The sequence below is a fragment of the Pongo pygmaeus genome, chromosome 5 (assembly GCF_028885625.2).
Source record: "Pongo pygmaeus isolate AG05252 chromosome 5, NHGRI_mPonPyg2-v2.0_pri, whole genome shotgun sequence".
NCBI classification, from domain to species: domain Eukaryota; kingdom Metazoa; phylum Chordata; class Mammalia; order Primates; family Hominidae; genus Pongo; species Pongo pygmaeus.
In genome coordinates this window covers 124,486,922-124,511,066 of record NC_072378.2, presented here as the reverse complement: position 1 = coordinate 124,511,066, position 24,145 = coordinate 124,486,922, and the positions used below count along the sequence as shown (strand labels likewise).

The window sequence follows — 24,145 nt, the reverse complement described above, 5'->3', positions numbered from 1 at the left end:
GGAGGCTGAGGCAGGAAAATCACTTGAACCTGGGAGGCGGAGGTTGCAGTGAGCTGAGATCGTGCCACTATGCTCCACCCTGGGAGACAGAGTGAGAGACTGTCTCAAAAAAAAAAAAAAAAAAAAAGTCATCTGCTCAGCTCTCATTGATAAAAAGGAAATTACACCAAAGTAAAACATACTTAATGCAATCTAACAGTTATTGTTACACTTTTGGTTCAAAAAGGCAAACTGAGCATACAACAAATGTAGTCCTACAACTATTAGTAATAAAACATTAGCAACAAACAGATTTCAACCAATTGTCTGAGGAGGAAGACAAAGAGATGGATATTGATTAATGAGCAGAATGAAGCAACTGCCAGTCTATAATATGTATGGAAGAGAAAGAGACAAAAAAATGCTGGACTGCTAGGGAGAATTTTGCATACTCTGGAGACTTGGGCAAGAAACATATGACCAAAGGTCAGTGTGTAAAGTGGGCTGGAAAACAGCAATAACCCTCTACCACTTTTAGAATCAGCCAGGAGTTTATTTCTCTGGGGAAAACAAGGAGATTTTTCATAAATAAATTAAAAACTATAATATAAAATAACTGTTAAATGAAATTACCTGGGGATAGCATAGCAAAGGCAAATGTTGAAAAGCATAAAGAATCATCAAAATGATGCATGCAAATTCCAGAATTGAAGGTGTAGGGAGGTTCAAACTTTCCCTCTGAAGGTTTGACAACTGAGTCTGCTGAAATAAACTGACAATAGATAAACAGGAGAAAAGGCATACTCATTATTTAAGCTCATGAGACTCACAGAAAATATAAAACTCAAAGGAGGAGCCAGATGGTTGAGTTTTTACACCATAAAGGAATAGGGGCTTGAGGGCTTCCAGGGGAGGTGGAGACAAGTTAAGGGAGAGAAAAAAGGAAGAACCACAGGATGAACAAAGGTTGTCTTATTATGCAGATAAAGCTTCTCAGAGCAGCCTCCAGAAGAATAAGTGATAGGCTGTCTGGGTATGCAGATGACATTTAATCTGTTCTCCAGTGATTAATCTTCCCTGGCTGCTTGATGAGATTCCTAGGGAGGGGTTTCAAGACAATTGCATTTCTTTTGGAAGAACTTACCTCAGTTAGACAAGTGAACTTCAGAGAAAGGGCCTCCTGGTGCTTTGGGAAAGAGAGGATCTAGAGACAGAGGATGAAGGAAGGTCAGAGAGACCTTGAGGTTACTCTTTTAATTCAAAATTGCCATACATTGGATATGATTTTCTGAGCCACAACAAAGTCTTCTATAAGTGTTTAAATAATAATAAAAAAAGACTACACAAGTTTTAAATAAGTTCACATTTAGACATGCCATTTTGAAATGCCAAGACAACAAGAATAAAATGAATATCTCGAGCACTTCTTTTAAAGTTATTTACAGATTGATATCAGACTGGCCATCAGTAACACTGCTTCTTAGATTGTGAACAATTTCTTCAGTGTTCTAAGAAAAAAATGATATTCAACCCTGACTTCTGCACCTGGCCAAACTAGTACTCAAGTGTAAAGGTAGAATAAAGTCATTCTCTGTCATGAGACAGATAAAACTCAGAAAGTTTATCTCACAAACATGCTTTTCAGGAAGTTGTTGAAGAATATCAAAGAGATAATAGATGGAATTTAAGAAAGCATGAATCAAATCAGAAGAAGGGAGAAACATATATAATAGGGCTTGAGAACAAACGGTTTACGAAGGAGTAAAATGACAGAGTACTAAGAGAAATCTCCAGGGAAGAAGAACATTGCATTAAAAACAAAAAGCTACAGATAGTGATGGTCAAATATAAAGGGACTGGATTAAATTCAAATAGTAAAGCAGTGGATTTCAAAAATTAAAACAGAATGAATATCAAGCAATAGAATGCACATGAATTGGAAATATATTTAAGATACACTTAAGCAAGGCCTGTTTTGTTTCTTACAAAAAAAAAAGGCAATCAGAAACTTCAGAGGGGAAAGAAAACCTGTAAAAACAATGTATAATTCAAAAATAAATTAGACCAAATGATTTGGGGCAGGTCGTTATTAGATACTGTCTAAAGCTGAAAAATCAACAATTAGCAACACAGACATGCGCGCACACACACACACACACAAACACACACACACACACACACACATTTCTGAGGTAACCCCAGAAGAACTATAAAGAGATGAGTAACAGCTGGAGAAGAGTATGGAAACGAAGTTTTATTTTATTATAAGCCCAATTTTACTTTTTGATTAAAAAAACCTACAGAAATTAATCTGATTTTTTTATTTTAGAAAAAGAAACTAATATTTATACATATCACAATATATCTTTTCTTCAAAATTCATTTTCAAAAATTATTAGATGATTTAAAAAAATGAATCTAAACTGTCAAATGTAATTATTTGTATGTACCACATCCTATAAATCTTTAGTCATAGTCTAACACCAAAATGAGAGCACAAAATATCTTCTTGTAGAATAAATGGTCCACATTTCCCCAAGGGAACACATTCTTTTGAGAATAAATTGCATTTGCAATGTTGCATTATTACATTTATTTTAGGACTACAGGCTAAATCCATTAAACTTGTAATGATGTTTTTTTTTTTTTTTCTCCCTCCCTTCAAGGCTTATGGGAAAGGACTTATTTTCATAACTACTCTAAAGTCATTAGAAGTATTGTTAATTTACTACTAACTCAAGCCTCTTCATCTCTAATCTACATTGATTTTCTGTCCTCAACACAGAAAGCATGCATTTGTTAATGCTTTAGCTGCAATAAGTTTTCTTTCAGATGTTTTTTTCTCCTAGAAAAATTGAATAAAGGTGGCAAAACAACTACTTGAACATAGATTAATGACTTCTTAGAAATGAATTGTAGGAGTGCAAAAATTTTTAGGGAGGTAACATTTCTTAGTCTTAGAAAAGCATATGACCTGGAAAATAGACACAGTGCTCCTGATTTATTGCTGTTGGTGATAGTCTCTATGGAGACCTGAGCTCCATGGACAATTAAAAATCAAATCATGGCAATCATCAGCAAATAGTAAATTCTAGAAATTTAGAGCATTTTTCCCCCATGCAAATTGAGTATGCAATTCTTTACTTATACAGAACCACTAAGGTGTCTATAGATTTCTCAAGTTGCCGTGTCATAATCTTTTTACAAAATGAATCCTGTCTTTGTCTCTGGTGCTCCAGTCACCCTGTGGCCCCATGCTTTGGCCAGGATGCCATGGGGATCCTTTTCTTTACCATGTTGGCTCTAGAAAAAGCAAAGTTAAGGAAGTCAAAGCAGGTGACACTTTGTCTGAAGCTGACCTTGCCTCACTGGGGAGAAGGAGGATGTACATCAATCTAGAAATCAACAGCCACCAACTACCATATGTATCACATTAAAAAAAATGTAGTAAAACAAAAAGTGGCCTAAATTGGTGAACAGAAGTTCAGTGTTCAGCATTAATCAGAAAATACCATTCAAAACTTTAAAATGTGGACTAAAAGAAATATTTACTTTTTTATTATTTTGGAAGAGTAAGCAGGGTTATTATTACAGTCTTAGAGTTTACAATTCTTAGAACACAAGAAATGAAGATTCATGTGTATTGGCTTCTCTTTCTAACCATCATTTGATGACTTGCTTCATCAAATCAGCTTTAAACACATGAATTTAATCTCTTGCTTTTTCAGTAACAAAACAGGAAACCAATCCCAATATTTCTCCTTCATTTGATTTTAGAATTAGTTATTGTAGTCTAACTTGGTGTCATAGAAAGATTCTTCATTAGACATAATGATATGTATGTATGTATGTCTATATTGGTGTTTCCTAGGTCTTTTGTATTTCCAATATGTTTTGAGTATTTTATTCAATTACATAGAAATAAATTCTCCCATCAATTATTTGAAACTCTTTACAAATAGCAAATGTAGAAATAGATCATTTGTCGTTAACATATAATTATAATGGATATTAGATATAACTTATATTGTATAGATGAATGTGTACATATGCATATATGTAAAATCACCATCAAAAAGCTGGGTGCCATAGAAAAAGAACAACATGCCATTCTAATTCACTGTTACTAGAGATTAAAGATAGTTTGTGTTATTGTTTTCCCGCATGAATAAAATATCCATCACTAAGAGTTTTCTGTTCTAAACTCTTGAAACATGAGATTATTTCTCCATTAACTAAGGAGTTAAAAACATAATCCTTGATATGGGAGAGGCAGACCACAACTTAAAATCTAAATCCTCTGGAAATCGCAAATGCTGTAATGAATTTTAAATTTGCCCACAACTTAACAGCACCTTCGTTCATTTATCAGATAGATTTGGGTCTCTGAAGTGTGCCCCTAAGAGGCAGTTCACTGTGGTGGTTACAAGGAGAGACTGGTTGTCAGGAGAACCTGTGTCAACCTCCTAACTCTACTATTTCCTTTCCATATGAGTTTGAACAAAAGTTTTGTCAAGTTAATGTGAGGGTTATAGAATTTATGAAGAAAGGTAGATATACAGGAGAATCAGTGATGGAATTGGTAAGAAACAAGAAATGATTCTTACAAATATTACTGTCATTTTAGTATACTATCTTCTATAAAATTTCAGTAATAGATTTTCAGCTATTTTGAAACTTTTTTTTTCTAGTTTGGAGACTGAGTTTGGAAGAAAGGAAAGAAGTAAGGAAGAAAGGGAGGGAGGGGGGAGAAATAATTTATTTTTGGCATGTTACACAGCAACATTTGTTTTTGGTAATATCACTGAGAAAGTTGCTATACCTTTAATGGATAGGAACCTACATATTCCTCAGATTATTTTAGATAACCTAAAGCAGCTCCTTAGTGTCAGTGCAGCTCCTTAACATTATTTTATCATTAACTTAATAAACACTGGATATCTCAGATCACATTCTACTTCCCCAAATGATGATGCATTATATAATTCCACTTATGATGTAAAATAATGCTTTCCTGGGAGCCATTGTATATATTTATTTATGAATTATTTTCTGGGATTTGATGTGGTAGAGAATTATACAAGATTGATTCTTTCTATGAATTCTGGCTTTAGGTTTCCTTTGCTTGGACCTGAAAATATCTATTTCATTTTCCTTCAGCATACTATATTCTGCAAAGTGCCAGAGGCTCTCTATGGCACTAATGAGTTCTTGTTCCAATTATCTGTTTTAAATTTTTAATCTTTTTTTCTTTGCTACTGTGAAAAAGAAGATGAATGAAGAAAACAAAAATCATTACCAATACTCTCATTTATTTGTTGCTACAAGCTCAATGGTTTGAGAGAATGTCCACATAATTTTTTGTGGGGGAGGCAAGATCAATTAAATAAAATGTCCCATCAATAATTTGAAGCTCTTCAAATATAGCAAATGTCCTCAGTCTCAATATCAGAAAACCTGCCTTTTTGTTTTGGTAAAATTAGACATAAGGATAATGAAGACTTATCTTTTTCAAAATGGTATTTGAATTTCATAATCTTAAAAGCAGCAGAAAATATCACAAATGGAAAGAGAGTTAACTGTAATAAGATAGACATAAGTATCAAAAGGAAGCTTTATGATGTTTTAAAGGTAAATGTCTTTATTAAATTATCTACATAAATTAAGATAAACACTAAGACTGGAGGGTAAAAAATTAGCAAAGAAGACCAAAAGACAAATCCCTGGCCAGGCGCAATGGCTCACACCTGTAATGTCAGCACTTTGGGAGGCCAAGGTGGGCAAATCATGAGGTCAGGAGTTTGAGACCAGCCTGGATAACATGGTGAAACCCCGTCTCTACTAAAAAAATACAAAAATGAGCCAGGCATGGTGGCACGCACCTGTAGTCCCAGCTACTTGGGAGGCTGAGGCAGGAGAATCGCTTGAACCTGGGAGGTGGAGTTTGCAGTGAGCGGAGACCATGCCATTGCACTCCAGCCTGGGCAGCAAGAACGAAACTCATCTCACACACACACACACACAAAGACAATTCCCCAAACAGAAAATAAAAATGGGTAATGAACATATGAAAAATTCTAACTCACTAAGATTAGAAATACAATTAAAAATGAAAACAACATTTTTTCTTCTATCAAATTCACAACTATGAGAACAGATAATACACAGGGCTAGCAAAAGTGCAGTGGAATCAACTCTGCTGTACACTGGTAAGAGGATAATTCAGTAAAATAATTTTGGATAGGTTATTGTGAATTATATAGTAAAAGCCTTAAAATTGTTCATATTGTTTGATTATACCTAGGTATTTCTCCTAAGGAATGATTCACAAAAAAAGATGAGAGTATTTTTGTTGGAAATGATTATAGGGAATTATTTAATCTAATAGAAAAATACGAAAATAGCATAATGTATAACATTAAAGGCTTAAAGAAACAATGAAATAGTCGTATTAATTTTTAAATTGTTTCATATAATGTTCAATTTAAAATTAAGACATATTTGGATATATAGCATACACAGACATGTTTCATTTGTATATACACAAAGGAAATATGCAAAATGTTAATCTTCAGTCATGAAATAAAGAAATGCTTTCTTATTTTTGTATCAAATTATTTTATATTTTATGTCAAGCTATTTTATAATGTAAAAATATTACAGAGAAAATATGGCAAATATAAAAATTATAAAGATCTACATTTTTAGAGGATGAAGACCTTTACAATGATCCTTTTCCATTTAATCAGTAGTAAATATATTTTCCTTTAATAACATTTTCTTTTCTTTAGCTTGCACTATTGCAAGAATACAGTATATAACACGTATAACATATTAAATATGTGTTAGTCAACTGTTTATCAGTAAGGTTTTCAACCAATAGTAGGCTATTGGAGTTAAGTTTTTGAGGAGTAGAAAGTTATAAGCAGATTTTTGGCTGTGTAGGGGGTTTGGTGCCCTTAATCCTCACATTGTTCAAGGGTCAACTGTAGTTTGTTGCACAGAAGTTACACAGACATAGATACCTAGAACAGATATCGGTACCAGAAAGTCAGTGATACTTAAACCTAAAACACACAGTACTGGTTTTGAGATAAGGAGGCAAGTGACGCCAGGAGGGCAGCAAGGAGACTCTGAGTGGAGAGAGGAAATTGTTTTTGAGGACTGGAGAAAAGAAGACTCAAGGAATTTACTGCCAGAACAATTATCTTAGCTATTGTCTTCAATAACTGGAAAGATAGAAAATACACCTATGAGTTTATGGGTCTGGTTAAGGGGATTTCCAAGAAAAAAAAGATGACAGTGCTATTTGTTATCATTTAGCCACAGACAGCATGATATTGTAAGAGAGAAATGAGCTAAAGAAAGATTTTCAAGCAGAATTTAGAGGATATATTTCCAACCCAGGACTTGCTGAGTTGGAAAAAAATGTTTATCATTTACATCATCTCCAGACGGCAAAAGATTTCCAAAGACATTGTCTCAAGGAAAAATCCAAATTCACAGTGATGTTACTGGTCAAGATGAAATCAAGGCTCTGAAATTCATTGTTAAGACCTTAAAAAGAGTTCAGGTTGTGTCTAATAGTCTCAGTAAACAAAACTTCTAACAATGTTAAAGGTGTTTTCTCTTGGCATCATAACTCTTACCCCATGCCAGAGAAAGTAGCCAGTAGTGAAAGATCTGTGGTATGTCTTTATTCAAAGGGATGAGATAATAATTTGATACATAGAAAGCCCACATTTTTTTTTTTTTTTTGCGTTGTAGCATCTTAGGATAAAAGGGACAGTAATAGTTCATCCAACATCTAGAACACCTTGCTCTATTTTAAATTTCCTTTCAGCCTATTGCTATGCTACACAGGTTAGTATTATTTTTAAATAATAATAATTAAAAACAAAAATATTATAGCTAATATGTTTTGGGGGCTTTTTAAATATCAAGCATGGTGCTAAGGACATTTCATAAAAATCCACCTTACTCCTCAAAATTAACCTCTGAGTTTTTAAATAGTTCAAATATTTTGGGTCACATCTAGATTTTATCCCAAGAACTTTATCAGAAATAAAGATGAAATATTTATATAATGATATTCAAAGCAACCATTATTTGTAAGAATAAAACCATGAAGGAACCTCAAAGTCTAATAAAACAAGAAAGGTAAGTTAAATTTTTTTCATATAATGGCTAATATATATCAATTAATTAAATCATTATGAGTTAATGTAATGACTACTTTCATTTTAAAGATAAGAAAATTAAAGATTGGTGAGGTGAAGTTATCTAAAGTCACACAGAATCTGGCAGATCCAAGATTTCAATCTTGATATTATGACTTCAGACGACTCACTCTCAACCACTGTACAATCCGCCCTACACTGTATCAAATTACGATTCTTAAAAGAAAATGGACAATACTATCATATCTTGTGCATTAAAAAACTTCACCCTGCAACAGAACTCCTCCCACTTTTACAAAATTTAGATGGCTACCTAGCCTCTGCAGTAACATGCACTAGGGGCTGGGCATGCACCTGGAGGCGAGGACTATGGGCTTCTCATTCTTCCTTAGCCCAACAGTGACTCCTTTGGTTCCAGCCACCACGACATTGCCTGGCTCTGTACCAATGAGCTTTACCTGGGTTCTAGATGACAGAGAGAACAGGTCATGGCAGGGACATCTTTAATGAGGATGCTTTCATAAAACATGAGAAGGGCTGCCGGTTTGTGTTGAACAAGGCAGAGCTTTCACTGCACTTATCTTATATACATGCTTTTACCACAAACCTGCTTTACAATTTTAAATAAATGCCGATAGACATTTCTTTTGTCAAAAATAGAAGAAATAGAAAAAACGACGAAACTAAAAAGAAAAAAATGTACATTAATGAAGAGCAGTAGCTGAGATCTGAGGCACATACAAAAGTTTAAAAAAAAGCAACCCTGAGTTATGGTTCCCATAGTAACTGAAATACAGTTGGATTTCACTTTTATGCTAAGTAAGTTTAACTTGAGTGGGAATGCAAAATACTTCCTCCAAGCCAAAAAGAGAATTATGGAGAACACAGAGGCAACTGTCCAGATTATTCTGGCTTTCTCCTATGCCAAATATTAGCCCTAATGTGTGTTAATATTTTCACATCAAGAGTATATGTTCATTTCTATTGATTTTAAACTCTTTATTCAATGTATAAAATATGATTATTTAAAATGAGAAAAAATTCCCATTAAAATCTGTTAAACCAGAAAGCATGACTTTATAATGCAGAAACATAGAGACACAGTTTGGCTTGTAATTATGAGAATATTTGCTGAAAGTACAAATTATGAGAATTCAATCTGATTATACTCACTATCAAGTGCTTTAAACCTGACATTTTCAATTACTGTTGATGGAATCTGAAACTATGAAAATAAACACATGGTACTTAAAAGAGAGTATCCACATCTTTAAGATAGATTATACACATAAGTTTTCAAGGCATTTGGAGTTTGCACATCATTCTCTAGTTCAATAAGATTTTTAAAAGGCAGAAAATGTACTTACTCCTGTTATGTAACGAGGTCTATACTGAATAGTTCCAAACAAACCAAGAATGACGATAATAATATGTACAAAATTTGCCAGGATAGGTGCCCACTGATATCCAAGGAAGTCAAATATTTGCCTCTCCAGCACACAAACCTAGAATAGCAAAACAAGATGGACAGATCAGCATGTGAGAAACAGCACAGTGGTGAGAGGAAAAAAGGATAAAATTATTAATAACATAATTAGCAATTATAACTGTGTTACCATATCTGGCATTTGTCTTTAACTAACAGTGAGAATGACATTTTCAGTTTTTTTCAAAGGACCACTATGGAAGCTGTGATCTATAGACACCTACAAGCCTTCCAGGGATGATTTTGTGGAGGAATCAAGCAGTATTCACAAGATGTCATCTTTGCAGTCATAGGATAAATTACATTGTCATGTGCACTGTCAAACATTTGAAGTCATCAACCAGCAAGTCAGGGAAGTCCACATAAAGAGTTTGTTGCTAGATCTGTTCAAACGTCATTATATAAGTTGAGAATAGAACAAAGGAAGTTTGATGTGGAGGAAAAAGAAATCTTTAGCAAGAGTTGTAGCAAGAACCCTTTAGTAAGACAAAGATTTCTGGATGTGGATCTGCCACTAAGTAGCTGCAGTGGCCTACGTAAGTCATTTCCCTTCTCTGGGTGTCTGGTCCTCGTCTGTGAAATGAAGGACTTTGACGAGGTGTGTAGGGTCCTTCTAGTCCTAATAGTGTTGTATTATAGATCAAATATGATGTTTTGTCATACCTGGCTACCAGGTAAAAAAGGACCCTAAAAGAAAATTAGAACAATGGAAAACAAAAACAAAAATCAAGCATCACGGTTATAAAAGCAAGACACTTAAGTCGATTTAAATTATACTACTTTCATCTGTGCTCACAACTATAATTAAGACATATAAAAATCTAAGCAGTGAGAGGAGAAAAACAAAACCAACCAACTAACCAAAAATAACAACAAACTGAGATTAGTGGGTAGTCCGAAAGTACCATTTTACATCCCAAAGTGAGATCTAGGAAGCTAGCAAGATCTCATCAGATCCAACAAAGTAAAGCAGAATGTTGGCTTTATTCTTCCTGCCTGCCCTCAGGGGGGATGATAATAAACTCTCTTTTCAGAGAAAAACATTGTAAAAGGACTTGATGCTCCATACCAAGATTCAATATTTTATTCAGCCAGGTTTTCAAGGAAAATGATGATTTTAAAATCCCTAAGTTCCTAACATCACTATGCTTTAATGATATTTCTTGTCAGAAGGAAATACTGACTCTCAAAACAGGCAATGTGCTTTTAAATTAAATATCTGTAGCTCAGTCTGAAGACGTCTTGAATGATCATTATTCCCACTGCAGTTCTTTAGCTGAGTAGCACGTTTTCCCATCAGGCATTGAAAGAGAAAATAAATTCATGACACCTCTATTTTCTAAGGCACACTGGGCACCATGTAATGGTTGTAGCAGTCACAGTCCAACTTAGTCAAATCTTAATTCTCATTGCATCTTCGCCATAATTAAAAAAACAAAAGAATCTTGATTTGTTATACCCTATGCTAAAGCCATGATACTCATCAGAGTCTCAATAGTGGAATGCAATATTCTTACTCCTTAATAAACACAGACTGTCGTAGGACTGGAATATAACTTAAGCTTTATAAATGTGAATTGTCTTCTGATGAACCATTCCTTCAACTTTCTCATATAGTTAATGTTTTATAGAAATGAGACCCATTTGTGACATTAGGCAGTATTACATATGCGAAGTTAGAATCTGTGAATGGTATCAAAAACTAAGTAGTTGTTCTGAGAACATGATTGCTAATTTTCTGTATAAAAGTTCATTTCAACGTAGAACCCTCTCCGCCTTATCTTATGAATAAATAGTGAATAGGAATGTAAACCAACAGCAAGAAACATCTAAACTCTATAAATTTGGAGCATCATAACTGTGGGGACACAGCAGGGCAAACGTATAGAGGATGAAACACATCAGTCTAACAGTGGGAAATATCTCAATAAATGCACCAATTATGAAAGAAAATAGCAGTCCTATTAATTATAAAAATATAGAGATGATAATATACTAAGTCGGCAAAACTGAAGTGAAATTATGTCAACATTTATCGGGTTCTTGTTATGGCACAACCAATTGTTTCTTACTTACAAGTTTGTGCAGACTGAACAAGCTAATCTGTAATTCTTTGCATATAATATTTCTGCCTTTTTCCCCTTTTTGATTAGCCCTATTAGGGATCATAAGTAGCATTATCATAGGTTCTATAATTTAAGATAGGCCTGAAAAATGCAAGATTTTCTGACAAGTTCAGTAAGTGTAAGGGTTGTAATATGTGTAGGAGTAGCTGCAGTCTTTCCTATGAATTCCTTCCCACAGGAAGACTATTAACTATGAGGGGCCTGCATAGTGGGCCTGGGAGTGCAGGGATGGAGAGAGCACATATTTGTTAGAACACCTACTATATGCTGGGGCTTTATGCTTTTCTCCAGGCATGTATTATCACATTGATTCTACACAAAACCAAGGGAGGTAAACAGGATTGTCCCATTTTGCAGATTAAGGAATCCAAGCTGTGGTGTGCTAAGTGATTATCTTGAAGTTACAGAAGAGGTAAGTAGTAGAACAGGAATTTGGGCTTCTGTGCATGGACCCTTTGCTATGCCCTTACCTTTTCTATTTACTCCACACTTAGTCCAAAAACAAATAGATTTTGTTTTTGTTGGTTATATAGTAGAGACCATGCTGGTTATGTAATATATGCTACTTCATAGAATCTCTCTGATCATACTTGTCAGTTCAAGACATTATATCATCATTGGTTAAGGCAAAGCTCCTTTTTTGTTTAGTTTAGGTTAGTTTTTCCCTCTTTTAACCCATCTCAGTGTTAATCTGATTTTGCCCATGGGGACCTCTTTAATGTATTTACTTTTGGTCCTTGTAATCATCTGACATATAAATGTATGTATTTGGCATAGCAAAATACATGCTGCTGTTTATGTGTTATTTTCACATAAAAAGTCTTATGGTGTACATCTCTTTCATGCTTGTCTATTTTCCTGTATATAACTTTTGGTTCCTTGTGTTTGGCTTGCACAGATCACATTATTAACGCATAATTTGGTTGCTTTCAATTCTTTGCTACCACAAAGAATTCTCTTCCCTTCCATTACTATCTTTATGAAGTTTTTATTTGTAACATCAATTGTGACTAATCTTTATCAGTTATTATTTCTGCATCTATTGAGATAATCACATTTTTTTTCTTTTACACAATGAATGTGATGGATTAGATTGAGCATTCAATCAATATCCTTTTGTCATTATCCTTTTATATCTGGTAAAATCCCTACTTGGGATGACATATAATTTTTAGCACATTTTTAGTTTGGATTAAATTTTACTTATAAAATTTAAACAAAATAAAATTTTATTTGGGATTTTTGTATCTATAAACTGACCTACAGTTCAATTTCTTTTTCTCTCTTTTTCTGACAGTGTTATAAAGGTTACACTGGCATCAAACCATAAGTAAGACACAAATTTTATTTACAACTCTTTTTTTTGTTTGTTTTTTTGAGATGGAGTCCTGCTCTGTTGCCCAGGCTGGATGGAGTACAGTGGTGTGATCTCAGCTCACTGCAAGCTCCACCTCCCAGGTTCACGCCATTCTCCTGCCTCAGCCTCCCGAGTAGCTGGGACTACAGGTGCCTGCCACCACGCCCGGCTAATTTTTTGTCTTTTTAGTAGAGACGGGGTTTCACCGTGTTAGCCAGGATGGTCTCGATTTCCTGACCTCATGATCCGCCCACCTCGGCCTCCCAAAGTGCTGAGATTACAGGCGTGAGCAACTGCACCTGGCCAAAACTCTTAATAAACATAGAGAAAACCATCCAGTCACATTAACTTTCCCCAAAGACAATTTGTGTGAATTTGGGGAGCTACTGCTAACTGCATAGCTGTTCAGTAAAATATTGTATGTAGATGCAGCATATAGACATATATCTGTCATGTATGTGTAAAAATTTTTCAAATTATTTTTATTTACATAAATGGATTGCAATGTAGTTGTGTGTTTTCACCTTGTGTTTCTCACTTAGTGATGTGTCATGAGGTTTTTATATATTAGCACATTCTGCATTAATAGATCTACCTCATTATATCCTTATTAAGGCATTGCATTTTAATAAATCTTTAATTCATTTCCAGTTTTTGGCTATAACATCCATAAGTGCATTATAGAATCTTCTGTATGCATGTCAATATAGCCATAGGACAAAATCCCCAAAATAGAAATGTTGGGTCAATTCTGGTTGCTAAATTCCAAATATTATATAACAGGTTTTATTAATTCTTCTTTGTGCTATATATATATTTCCTGTTTTCCAGCTCATATAATAGCATATATATATATGTATATATGAGCTATGTATATGTGTGTTTGTATGTGTATGTACGTGTGTGTATATATATATATATATATGTATATAAGCTATTATATGAGCTGGAAAACATGACGATTACCCTTTTCGTTGCACTATAGTAAATGTTAATTTTAATAGTAATTGTTAATATAGTAGAGTATGCTTAAGCTGAAAAAGTTTTCAAAACCTTTGTGATAAGTGCTATTAAGGACAAATTATCTTACTTTCCATGACAATAAATGTTCATCAGAAGCATCTGTAAAATGTCTTCAAGATAAATAAATTTATTGACTTTTTACTCCATACTCCTCAATTTATACATGAGAAAACTGGGCCCAATTAAGTTCATACTTTGTTAAACTAAGCTTTACCTCTTCATAGGAGAGGATTTCATCTGAAACAGGTTTGCTTCAAATGTTTGCAAGGCAAAAGGGAAGCCTTTGTACTGGTTAGGCATCTATTGCTATTCAACTTTAATAACAAGAAAATTACATGTACTTGAACATATTTTTTAAAAGGCCAAAATGACATTTTTCCAGGTAGTTTTCCTCAACTGGTAAGACCTGTAATTGGTCTCCTTGAGAAATTGCATTTTGTTCATAACTAATATTTCTTAATCAAATTTTCTTCCAAATATTACTGTATTATTTTTATGTCCTTAAAACTTAACCTGATATTGAAACAAATAATATAAAATAAAACTTATATGTAGATTTTGAGAGAAAAAATGGGCTTTTGAAACTATGATGATGAAACAGAGTTTTTTTTTTAAGGTGTGTTATTAAAGGCTGTAAACAACCAAATTATGTTTCTATTGCTAAATTATAAATGGAAATTAAACTTATCTATGGATATCCCTGTTCTCCTCTCTGTACCTCTTCCCCCTTAAGTGTCTCCAGGTCCCTTCAAGAATCTGAGCTTTCAGATTGTCTCAACAAGTTTTTGAAGAAAGGGAGAAGATAGACTCAGATTTCAATGTTAGGCCAAGTAGAGTGCTACCCTCCAAAGTCTATTTACATTGACAAAGTGGACTTCAAGGAACTAACAAACTTGTCAAAAGTTAATACAATTCCAGGAATCAACAAAGAAATGATTTTCATTTCAGTTGTTTGCAGGGGAATATAACTTACCTAACAAGTAAAATTAGCCTGTTATAGCATCTTACACAGACACACACACACACACACAGATACACACACACACACACACACACACACGACACACAGACACATACTACTAGGGAAAATCCAAGATGGAAATTAAAAGGGGCCTAACAGTTTCTATGTTGAGTCCAAAGTCTTATTTCATCTGTAGGTACCATTAAAGTTTAGATAAACTTCCAGCCTAACCTACAGAATGGCCATGTGTTGGTCATACTTTTGTCAATAAAAGTTGCTGCTAACATTTGTTTGTTTGTTTTTACATTCCAGTTAAGTATGGCTAATTTCTAGTTTCCAGGAGCATCCACTCTTTGTTTCCTGCCCCACAGAGATCTTAAAACAACATTAAATGAGATGTAGAAAGTTTGAATACTGCATCCTTGATTCATATAAAATTTTGTTCCTTCAGCAGGAAAACCTTGCCCTGTGATTTTGCCTTGGATTCAGGTTTTCCCTGTGCCCAACTCCCCAGTACAGTATTTCTGTTTCCTTGTTGTCTGCTCACTTTGGTAAAGCTGCTAATTTTGCATTAACCTTGATGTCTAGGTTTATTCTGCCCTTTGCTGGATCTTGCCACACTAGAGCTCATCTCCATTCCCATTGCTTAATTCCTTTGTAGTCTTAAGTAAACTGTAGTCTTGAGCATGCTCTGGGCCTGTCTGCTCCAGAGTCAGAAAGGATGCCCATGTTGGTTTCTCTAATTTTAAGCCAATGACTAAGAAAGTTGTAAAGACTTTAGAGATATTCCAGGTCTTTATAATATTGTTGAGCTGCTGTGCTCTTTACAAGATTGCCTAAAATATCACAATATCACAAAGCAAAACTCTACAAATATTATTGATAGTGTTCTCCTTTTAAGATTCTCTGTGTTGTTCATAGTGGACAAGATCAATGAGAACATATGTGCTGGCTTTTAAACATTATATGCAAGAGATATACTAGATATAATTTTGTTTTATCTTACCAAGAGATCGGATTCACATATAAAATGAAGAGGATAAACTTGAAGTTGAGTCTGCAATGATTATACATGTAAAATAAGAGCAAAGATAAAGGACAAACCACAGAGCTTTACTTAAAGAGTTTTAGTTACATTTGAATAACTGAAGTATCTCAAATGCATGTGTATATATGTGTACATACTTGTTAGGATGGTGTGTGTGTGTGTGTGTGTGTGTGTGTGTGTTCACCAAGGGGAAGAAAATAAAATTGTTAGGTATTACTAAAAATAATAATTTATCCTAATTCAGTAGAACTAAGAATTGTCTGCCTTTTTCCATATAATTGTTTTTCTTAAAAAAAAAAAGAAAAACAAAAAACAAAACCAAAAAAATTAAGGAAATAAATCACCACCGCCACCACAACAAAACACCACCAAAAAGAGACTTGGCCCTAATTGCTCTGATTACACAAGAAGTCAGCATATCATGGTGGTTCAGACTTCAAGTTTTAGAATTAGAAAATCATGTTTGAATTCTAACCACTATGTGACCACAGGCGGCCCACTAATCTCTATGAATCCAGTTTCTTCATCTACAATATGGGGATGTTGTAATACATAAGTCCTAAGATTTTCATGAAAATTAGAGTGACAATGTACATACAATAGTTATTAAGATGCCTGGATTGCATCTTAAAATGGATGCTATTATTAATTTATATTTCAATACAAATTTGAAATCATGTTTTAGTGCATTATCATTCTATATTTGTGTCCTTGCCAGACTATAATCAGTTAGAGATGTTCAAATGTTTCTTATTCTATTGGTTACAAATGCAAATAATACCATGACAAATATTCCTAAGTAACCTCAAGTATTTGGAGGGGGTCTTTCTTGATAAATGTTTTCCTGCCTGATTTAACACCCCATATATTAAATCTGTTGTGGTACTATGGTAAAAGAATAGGCTTCAAACATTACAATTCCTCTGTTTCCACCTCCTCTCTTTCCACCTTTCACATATGATGAAAATCAACATTTATTTTAAAAACTGTCTCCACATAGTTAATCACAATAAAGCTTTCCAAGAAAATACTGGAGAAGATTTGGCATAAGTTCAAAGAAACCAAATAGAGACAAGAAGTGCATTTTCTCATAATTTGTATTACTGAAATATCATACAAGGCATTTCTTAATACACCTTTTTGAAACACAGAGTCACATTTTTCTGAAGTTAAATCAATAAGTTTATGTAAAAACCCCCATAGAAGTCAAATAGTTAATTTTAAGACTTTTCCACTATTTTGTATAATAATCCCATTTATATATAATTCTAAATATGCCATCTAATACTGTAGTTGTGATAACAGAATCATTTATTATTTCTCACAGCTGTTCATTCTGCATAGCAATTTATAACCATTTCATAGTTAATACGCTATCAAAAGACAAGTTGATGACTAGCATATTATATGAGGTTTAAAAAACAGAAAATTCTTCTAAAAAGTAACAAAAAGTTAACTCTAGAGCACAAAAATATTGTTTGGTTTTTGTTTAATTGAGCTTAACAAGTCATGTGAATTCCTGACCCTTGTTCTGTGTGTCCACATGCCAGATTTTATAAATGTGTATGTGTGTGTGTGTGTATGCCTAATCGCAAAGTGTTACTTGATTTTCAGTAATAGGGTTTTTTTAGTGTTTAGATTTTTAGCTTAATTTTTTTTTATCATAACACAAATCTCTCACCTTTTTTTTGAATAGTGTGTCCACATTCTGTGATAATAATTACTAAAATATATTGAGTAGTTATTATATTCTGTACACTACAATAAATAATATGTTTTTAAGTTAATGCTTACTTTTAAATCATGCATTTACAAGGATTATCTACCATTATCTTTATTGCACAGATGACGGAATCACATTGATGATGAGAAAAAATATATAACATGTCCAAGATCATAACTGCAGAGCTGTTATTTTAACTTCCATGGCCATGACTTCAACCACATATCATTAGCAACTGAACACAGGAGAACCTTATGGTATTGTTTTCACAATTTTTAGGGCTTCTGCTTTACTACCAAATACTATGCTAATTCAATAAGCCAGTAAATATTAGAGGTTCTTTGTTCTTGAGATGAAATAAAAGTTCAAAAAGACACACTAATAACTATTTTTATATATAACTCCATGGTTTGCAAATTCCTATAATCACTATGATGACCTTATAAAATAACCATGATTATTACTATTACTGTATTACTACAAATTATGCAATTCACAGTACAGACTAGTTCACAGTAAGAACAGAACATTTCTTATAAAAACATGAACTGAAAGTTTCTACTATCAATGCAGTTAATAGAATAATAATACTGCAGAGGCACAAAAATGACATTTATCTGGAGTTGTACTATAAAATAATTTTATACCTTTGTAGTCTGATTCTCATTTATTAAGTTTAAAGTCTCCCTATACTCATGTGAAATGAGCTGAAAAGATCACAGTGCAGGTCTTCCTGGTAGATGGATCACTGTTTCGATTTCTCCACAGAGCCTATAATTTTACTCAGTGGAAATCTAACTTCTGAGAAGAACCAGAACATATCAAAATTACAGCTGTTCTAGGTAGTTTTCATGACTCACTCAAAGTACATGACAGGTAACAGTTGGAAAATATAATGCGTCCATTTAACCTTGAATTTCCAATATCTTCACAAAGGAGTCTCAACTGATACAAGGTCAAGCTAATACACAGATTGGTTACATATTCATAACACAGAAACAATACCTAATGTTTAGAAGAGAAATGTCCATGGGCTTTTAAATCACACATTCTACAAGCAATTATAGAGTATCATAGGTATTAAGCAGTGTGATACACTGTTTTAGTTCTAGTGAGGTGTGGAAACCCAAATCAATGATGAGATGAATCAGACATATTCACGTCATCTGACAGAATTAGTTTTATACTATGATATATGCTAATATCTGAAATGGTATATTAGTCCATTTTCACACTGCTATAAAGATACTGCCTGAGACTGGGTAATTTATAAAGAATGGAGGTTTAATTAACTCACAATTCTGCATGTCTGGGAGGCCTCAGGAAATTTACAATCATGGTAGAAAGTGAAGGGAAAGCAAGGCATGTCTTACATGGCAGCAGGAGAGAGATAGCAGGAAAAGCTACCACTTATAAAACCATCAGGTCTTGTGAGAACTCACTAACTATCATGAGAACAGCACGGGGGAAACTGCCCCCAGGATCCAATCACCCCCACCAAGTCCTTCCCTCCACATATGGAGATTACAATTCGAGATAAGATTTGGGTGGGGACACAAAACCAAAACATATCATTCCACCTCTTCCAAATCCCATGTCCCTTTCACATTTCAAAACAGATCATGACTTCCCAACAGTGCCCCAAAGTCTTAACTCATTCCAGCATTAACCCAAAACTCCAAGTCTAAAGTCTCATCTGAGACAAGGCAATTTCCTTCCACCTATGAACCTGTAAAATCAAAAACAAGTTAGTTACTTCCAAGATACAGTGGGGGAACAGGCATTGGGTAAATGTTTCCATTCCAAATGCGAGAAATGTGCCAAAACAAAGTGGCCACAGGCCCTATGCAAGTTCAAAACCCAGCAGGGCTGCAATTTAATTTTAAAACTCTGAAATGATATTTTTTGACTCCATGTCTCACATCCAGGGTGAGGGGTGGGCTCCCAAGGCCTTGGGAAGCTCTACCCCTGTGCACTGCAGGGTACAGTTGCCACAGCTGCTTTCACAAGCTGGCATTGAGTGCCTGTGGCTTTTCCAGGTCCATGGTGCAAGCTGTTGATGGATCTACCATGTGGGGTCTGGAGAACAGTAGCCCTCTTCTCATGGTTCCACTAGGCAGTGGGTCAGTGGGGACTCTGTGTGGGGGCTCAAACTTCACATTTCCCTTCTGCACTGCCCTAACAGAAGTTCTCCATGATGGCTCCATCTCTGCAGCACACCTCTGTATGGATATCTGGGCATTTCCATACATTCTCTGAAATTGAGGCACAGTTTCTCAAAGCTCAACTCTTATATTCTGAGTACCCACAAGCTCAACACCACGTGGAAGCCACCAAAGTTTGGGGTTTGAACACTCTGAAGCAAAGGCCTGAGCTCTACCTTGGTCCCTTTTAGCCATGGCTGGAGCTGGAACAGCTGGGATGCAGGACACCAAGTGCTGAGGCTGCACAGAGCAGCAGAGCCCTGGGACCAGCTCATGAATACAGTTTTTCCTCCTAGGCCTCTGGGCCTGTGATGGGAGGGCTGCATGAAGACCTCTGACATGGCCTGGAGACATTTTCCCCATTGTCTTAGCGATTAACATTTGGCTCCTTGTTACTTACGCAAATTTGTGAATTTCTCCCCAGAAAATGGGTTTTCCTTTCTACTGCATTATCAGGCTGCAAATTTTTGAATTTTTATTTCTCTGCTTCCCTTTTAAATGTAAGTTCCAATTCCAAACCATCTCTTTGTGACTGCATACAACTGAATGCTTGAACAGCACCCAATTTACCTCTTGAATGCTTCGCTGTTAGAAATTTCTTCCGCCAGATACCCTAAATCATCTCTCTCAAGTTCAAAGTTCCATAGATCTCTAGGGCAGGGGAAAAATGCCGCCAATCTCTTTGGTAAAATATAGCGTGAGTGACTTTTACTCCAGTTCCCAATAAGTTCCTAATCTCCATCTGAGACCACCTCAGCCTGGACTTCATTGTCCATATCACTATCAGCATTTTGGTCAAAACCATTCAACAAGTCTTTAGGAAGTTTCAAATTTCTCCACATCTTCCTGTCTTCTTACAAGACCTCTAAACTGTTGCAACCTCTGTCTGTTATCCAATTCCACATTCTCAGGTTATCTTTATAGCAGCTTCCTATTCTGATGGTACCAATTCACTTTACTAGTCCATTTTCACACTGCTACAAAGATACCATCTGAGACTGGGTAATTTGTAAAGAAAGGAGGTTTAGGCCGGGCGTGGTGGCTCACGCCTGTAATCCCAGCACTTTGGGAGGCCGAGGCGGGTGGATCATGAGGTCAGGAGATCAAGACCAACCTGGCTAACATGGTGAAACCCTGTCTCTACTAAAAATACAAAAAATTAGCCAGGCGTGGTGGCAGGCGCCTGTAGTCCCAGCTACTCGGGAGGCTGAGGCAGGAGAATGGCGTGAACCTGGGAGGTGGAGCTTGCAGTGAGCCGAGATCGCGCCACTGCACTCCAGCCTGGGTGACAAGCGAGGCTCCGTCTCAAGAAAAAAAAAAAAGAAAGGAGGTTTAATTGACTCACAGTTCCACATGGCCAGTGAGGCCCCAGGAAACTTACAATCATGGCAGAAGGGGAAGGAGAAGCAAAGTACCTTTTACTTGGAGGCAGGAGAGAGAGAGAAAGAAAAAAACTGCCACTTACAAATCCATCAGATCTGTGAAAATTCACTCACTATAATGAGAACAACATGGGGGAAACCACTCCCAGGATCCAGTCACCCCTGATGTCCCACCAGGTCCCTCCCTCAACACATGGGGATTAAAATTTGAGATGAGATTTGGGTGGGGACACAAAGCCAAATCGATTTTAGGGCAGAAATTTTCAAAACACCCAAGAAGGCCCAGGTGTAGCTGTGCAAATGATAGTCTTTCCATGGATCTATATGTTCCAATCTATTCCCATATCTCTTACTGTTTATTTAGCAAGTATACACAAACAAAAACAGCAATATGTGGCTAACATTACCAATATGTGGAAAAGCAGATGAGGGATGGGTTGCCTATATATTAACAGGAACTTTAGAAATTGGGTAGAATAAGTTGCTAGGTTTATCATGAGCAGCATCTATTTGTTCAGTACTGATTTTGTATTCATTGAGAGCTCAGTAAAAGCCAAATAAAAATAGCTTACAATGTTCTTATTTTCATGTATCATATGGTATTGCTTTCTCATAGCAAATTACTTTCTCTAGAAAAAACTCGATTGCTATTTTTTAACAGCACAATCATATTAAACGTATTAAAGCTGCCCTCTGGAGAATTTGAAATTTGTCAACTAGGTAAAAATACAGATTTTTTTTTCTGAAAAGCTGATAAAGTTTCTAAAAATATGCCTCATATATCATTATCAGAGAAACAATGTATAGACAGCTTTCTGTTTGGGTCTTGATAAATATTTGTGTGTTTCATTTACATTTTTATTTTATGAATCCAAAACAAGGTAAAATGGCCCTCCAATAGTCCTGCACTCCCCATTTTAGCTGCCCTCCACCCATTTAAGGCAGTGACTTAACAATGTTATTACCATCATCAGCTGTTTCCTGTCAAGCAAGTACTATATTTAATACGATTGCAGGTGGAAGCGTGTGAGCTGTTGTCATCAGGAGAAGGAGATGTCACAGTGACCTGCATGCTGGTGTCTCCTCTGTCTCCCTTCCCTCCCATCTGCTCTTTCCTTCCTCAAGTGAAAGCATCGGCAGAGGTTTCAGGACAGTGTCTCTTTGACTAGAGCAAGGCAGTTATATGGAGATTGTCAATCAAACCTCTCAAACTCTAGGTGACGTCTCTTTCGTAAAATTCAATTTCATAAGGATGGGAGATGAAATGACAGCCTCACTTACTCTGACTGCTAAAGGCCAATCAAGAGATGAAATGAAAGCAGAACTGTTATTGAGATCACTACCATGTACTGGCAGTCACTGTGGGAGTGAGTATCTCAGAAATTGCAACTAGAGGCCGGATGTGGTGGCTCACACCTGTAATTCCAGCATTTTGGGAGGCCGAGGCGGTTGGATCACCTGAGGTCAGGAGCTCGAGACCAGCCTGGCCAACATGGTGAAACCCTATCTCTACTAAAAATATAAAAATTAGCCAAATGTGGTGGCAGGCACTTGTGATCCAAGCTACTCAGGAGGCTGAGGCAGGAGAATCGCTTGAACTCGGGAGGCGGAGGTTTCAGTGAGCCGAGTTCGCACCATTGCACTACAGCCTAGGTGACAAGAGTGAAACTACATCTCCAAAAAAAAAAAAAAGAAAAAGAAAGAAAGAAAGAAAAGAAAAAGAAATTGCCACTAGAACTACAAGAGAATATAATTTCAGATGGCTGCAGGGACGTTTTAGAATTTGTCATGAGGCATGCTATTTCTGGCATGGTAAATACCATGTCTCCTGTGCCGTTTGAAGTAACCCTGGTATTGAACTCAACACAGATACGGAGATGCTGCTCTGAAAAGAAGTAGTCATAATATTTGTTTTCCTGTTGACAGAGGTGACTGTGGCTTTCCATGGGTAAATGTAATAAGACATGATATTTTCTATCAGTTTTAGGAGTTCTACCACAGACTATTAATGCAGCACAGATAACTGGTACAGGCACAAAATGGTAAGTTCTGTTAAGGTACCATAAACATGAAAATTAAAAGCATTTCAAGCACTGCTAAATTTTATACATGCTTCTTCTATCTGTGCACATATTTTATATACTACTATTAGTATTAATAGCATTACTCTAAGCATTTTATACATATGAGCTTATTTAATGAAGTAGGCAATAGTATAACTTAGGAAATATTATCTCCATTTTAAAGATCAGAAAACTGAGGCAGAGAGAAAGATTAACTCGACCAAGGTTACATGGCTGTTATTTGGTAAAGATGATTTGTCTAGAACCCAAAGTTTGAACATTATGATATCACTTCAGAGGTGGTATTAAAATTTATATGCACATACAATACTGCATATGTAGAATAAATGTGTATATACATAAAATATATATGTTATAATATATAAAAATGTGTATATATGTTTATATTTCATTATATTCTGCTTTGAAGTATGATTTTTCTAGTTCCATGAACTCGTCATATCATTTCTTTTCAGTGCATTCATTGATAAGTGTGATAAGACAACACAAAACACCAGCTAATAAAAAATATGTAAGTAATAGAGTTTTTTTTCTGCTTCACATAATGCTCAGCATGATATTACATTGCCGCTGTGCTGTCAGTCTTCTGTCT

General features: G+C 35.3%; 1 protein-coding gene across 2 annotated transcripts in view; it reads right to left on the bottom strand.

Moving 5' to 3' along the window:
* NKAIN2 (sodium/potassium transporting ATPase interacting 2) overlaps positions 1-24,145 on the bottom strand; it is a 1,025,024-nt gene that overhangs the window by 530,674 nt on the left and 470,205 nt on the right. For both annotated transcript variants that reach the window (XR_008503244.2, XM_054492310.2), the window contains exon 2: positions 9,527-9,664. Coding sequence is in view for 1 of the 2 variants with exons in the window: in XM_054492310.2 (XP_054348285.1) it covers positions 9,527-9,664 (138 nt within the window). In the remaining variant the exon portion in view is untranslated. The remainder of the gene's footprint in view (positions 1-9,526; positions 9,665-24,145) is intronic.